The sequence below is a fragment of the Mesitornis unicolor genome, unplaced genomic scaffold (assembly GCF_000695765.1).
Source record: "Mesitornis unicolor isolate BGI_N332 unplaced genomic scaffold, ASM69576v1 scaffold23876, whole genome shotgun sequence".
In the NCBI taxonomy this organism is placed as follows: Eukaryota; Metazoa; Chordata; class Aves; order Mesitornithiformes; family Mesitornithidae; genus Mesitornis; species Mesitornis unicolor.
The window spans coordinates 40101-43532 of record NW_010190661.1 but is presented as its reverse complement, the minus strand read 5'-3'; the positions used below and the strand labels follow the sequence as shown (position 1 = coordinate 43532).

Here is a 3432-nt window from a genome sequence, read left to right as displayed (position 1 = left end):
AGCCGTCGGCACGCTGCTGGGAGCGCCTGCCGGTGTGTCACTGCCCCTCCGTGTGCTTGTGTGTATGTGAGCATATATATGTATGTGTATATATATGCATAGACATATTTGTATGTTTGGTGGCTGCTTGGTAGGAACTTGTAGGGAGGAGCCGACCAGAGGCGCAGAGTGGGTGCACACCCGCGAGCAGGAAGGGACAGGGAGATAAGGAAAAAAGCGCTGGAACAGGTTGCCTAGAGAGGTTGTGGAGTCTCCTTCTCTGGAGACATTCAAAACCCACCTGAACGTGTTCCTGTGTGATCTTGAGGTGATCCTGCTCTGACAGGGGGGTTGGACTGGATGATCTTCCGAGAGGTCCCTTCCAGCCCTTACCAGGCTGTGAAAGCCGCGACCCCCGCAGTTCCTAGTAGGGGCTTGCGCCGCTGATAACATTGTTCGGGTGTGGGGAGGAGGAAACAATGGAAACTTCCTGGCCTGGGCGCGGGCACGGTCCTTTAGCAATTAACTCCCAGAGCTGGCCTTCCTTCATGTTGTCTTTGGCCATGCTGGACCCAGCAGCCTCCAGTCAGCTGCAGGATCGTGGGCTTCTCCATTTTTGGTCAGTTTGCTTTTAACCCAAGTCAGGTAAGAAATGCACAAAATGTGGCATCCCATCCTACCCTTCTCACAAAGGATGTGGCATGGCATCCTGCTTGGTGATTTGTAATGGTATGCCCAGGTGTAAGAGACGAGGAGGTTAGGTGAGGCTATGGCAACCTAATCCCCTAATCCTGAGGACTGAAACCTTGCCACATCAGTGGAAAATATCGAGGTTAAACTATCTAGTAAGCGGTGTGTACCCAGGTCTCTGAATTTGTGCGCAGCCTTCTCCTTAGGTCTAGGAGGTTCACTTCCCGGCAGCCCCAGCATGCTTTCTGCTTACAAGTTTGGGGGCAGGCTGGGGGAGAAGGAAGAGCAGGGCAACATCTGTGTGTGAAAGATAAGGAATGCAGTTTAACACTTTGCAGGCATCACCCTAAGTTAGGGCAGTGAAAGAAAATACTTCGTCTGCCCTTTCAAATTGCACGGTGTGGTTCAGAAAAGCATGGGTTGTGCTAAGAAATGAAGGTTTGCCTTGCGCTTGTGGAACAGAAGAGCCCAGACAGCTTGGGCACAGGTGCTAGGAACTGAAACTGACTTGAAACAAGTGGCAGCTTCCCGTCCCCATCCCCAGCCAGAGACCAAACCCACCCCAACAGGGACATGCACACCCTCGCTCCCCAGGCGAGCAGCTGGAGCTGTCTCTTGCCATGAGTTCACTGCCTGGCACTGCAGTGTGGCGTGGCTCCCACTGTCAGCCTTCCAAAACAATGACAGTGGCATGCTGCTGCTGAAATTCCTGAGTGCAGAACAACCCTGCGTGCCGATGGAAGCAGTGCTGAGGGCTTGGTGTGGGTAGCAGGTGGAGAATGCAAGTGCTGATGTCTCTGATAGTATGAGCTCAGTGCCAAAACAGGTACACAGTCTTTTCCTTGCTGTCTGTGTGAAGAATGAGCCGCTGTCATTGCTGCCTGCCATCACACATGAGGAAGGACTTGTGGAGGAGAAGGCTTCTTTCCTCACCTCTGCAAGATGATGTTTGGCTTTTCTTAATTTATTAAGCCAGACCAAAAATGCCTTTTAAAATGACACACTTATTAATCCTTACTCAAGTAGAGCAGTTTCACTGAACTCTGTCCCTGTTCATGGACTTCCCTCTGTGCTGTGCTACGTTGTGTATCTTGATCCTCTGCTACAGAGAAAGATGAGTTATGATCAGGCCTGTAGTTATGTCTTAAGTGTGGGTTTTCAGACTCTACCCTGCATAATGTAGTGAGGTGTCATGCAATTAATACATGCAAGTTTTGACATACATTTGCAATTCTGTCTCCAGTTCTTCCAGGAACTTCACTGGCAGCGCATTTTTATCACTCCTCAAGCCATGGGTTCATCACCTAACAATGCTGCTTTTTTTCTCCTTTCTTAGGATTCACAGTTGCTCACGTTTGAGGAAGATGACCCATCAGAACCGCTTGAGCTAGCAGTTAAACAAGTTGTTAGTGTTGTAAAGTCAGCTCAAGAGAAGGTAAACTTCAGTTTTGTTTTGTTTCACTGTACTTTTCAGCAAGAAATGTTAACTTTTCTTACAAGCATCGGTGTGAGTTTCATTTATCAGTACTTCTGTACGTTTGACCTAAGTTTGTCAAGGCTGGTAGGAGGCAGCCTCTCTAATGAGCCTGTGCCAGCTCTTCACATTGATTCAGTTCTTCTGCAAGTCAGGAGCAGAGCATGCTCCAAAGCTTTTACCAAATGAACAATAATCAGGATTATGCCAAGTTTATATGTGCGCCTTCATTGAATTCATACAGCAGCCCTCTCCCCCAGCCCCCGCCATCGGTCCAATGGTTCCCCATCCTATTGCTGAAGCGTAGGGTGAGGAATCTTGAAGAAGGAAAGGGACACTTCTCTGGGGCAGGAAAACATCTTTGTCTGCCTCTTGCTGTTTCTGTGGCTGATTGCAGGTTTCCTTCATAAGTTGGAGCTGGCTAGGGATCAGTGGAACAGCTGCAAAGCCCTGAGAGTGAAGTCTTTACTGAATCCTGTATTCAGTGAGGAGCAAATAGTCTCTTTCTTCCTCTCCCATCCTCACCCCACATACTGGGAAGTGGTTTTCCCTGTGCTTAGTGCATATAAAAGTAAAACAAGGCAGAATGTGGCTTTTGGAACAGGGTAAAAATGTATGCATGCTTATTAGGAATGCTGGCTTCTGCATTTTCATCCTAGTGACTGTACCTACAGTCACATCTGAACTGGTGCTCAGCTTTAGGCACCTGCATCAAATTAGCTTAATGCTTTTCTTCTTGTTCTGCTTTGTTATTTTGGTTTACTTGTCTGATTTAGATGTTAAGCAGCTCTACTATGATTTCTTTGAAAACTCTCTGTGCTTATCTGCCTGATAGGCAACTTACAGGCACACCCTGATTGGTGGCAGCTGGGGATTGCCAACATGTGAAGTTGTTTGTCCACTTGTTCTCTCTCCTCCCTGCCCCCCTTTTTTCTTTTTGTTCGTCTTTCTTTTTCTCATACCAGTGGTTCCTGCCCCAGCAGTGGGGCTGAAGAGACTGGAGGAGTTTTTAGAGCTGTGGAGTTGGCGCTAGTGTTAGTTTGCACCACTGGAGGATACCATGGTGGGAAACTGTAAAGAGAAAGAGCTCTTAGATCTAAAAGTGGTGTGCTGTGTAATGTGTGAAGCCAGCAACCAAGGGAGATCTGCTACAAATAAAAGCTAGCTAACAGCACAGAAAGCAGGTGTCTTGCAGTGCAGTGTGTAAAATGTTGCTGGAAGGTTGGCAGGGCTGCAAATGTGTTTGCATGGGAGATGACCAGGACATTTGGGTCTGCTGGTTGCCGTTG

At 48.1% G+C, this 3432-nt stretch overlaps 1 protein-coding gene across 1 annotated transcript in view; it reads left to right on the top strand.

The window, feature by feature from the left end:
• Positions 1-2005: 2005 nt before the first annotated feature.
• C2CD2 (C2 calcium-dependent domain containing 2) overlaps positions 2006-3432 on the top strand; it is a gene marked incomplete at its 5' end in the record, with an annotated part of 34751 nt that continues 33324 nt past the window's right edge. The window contains one exon of the mRNA XM_010186476.1: positions 2006-2104. Within this exon, the coding sequence (XP_010184778.1) occupies positions 2006-2104 (99 nt within the window). The remainder of the gene's footprint in view (positions 2105-3432) is intronic.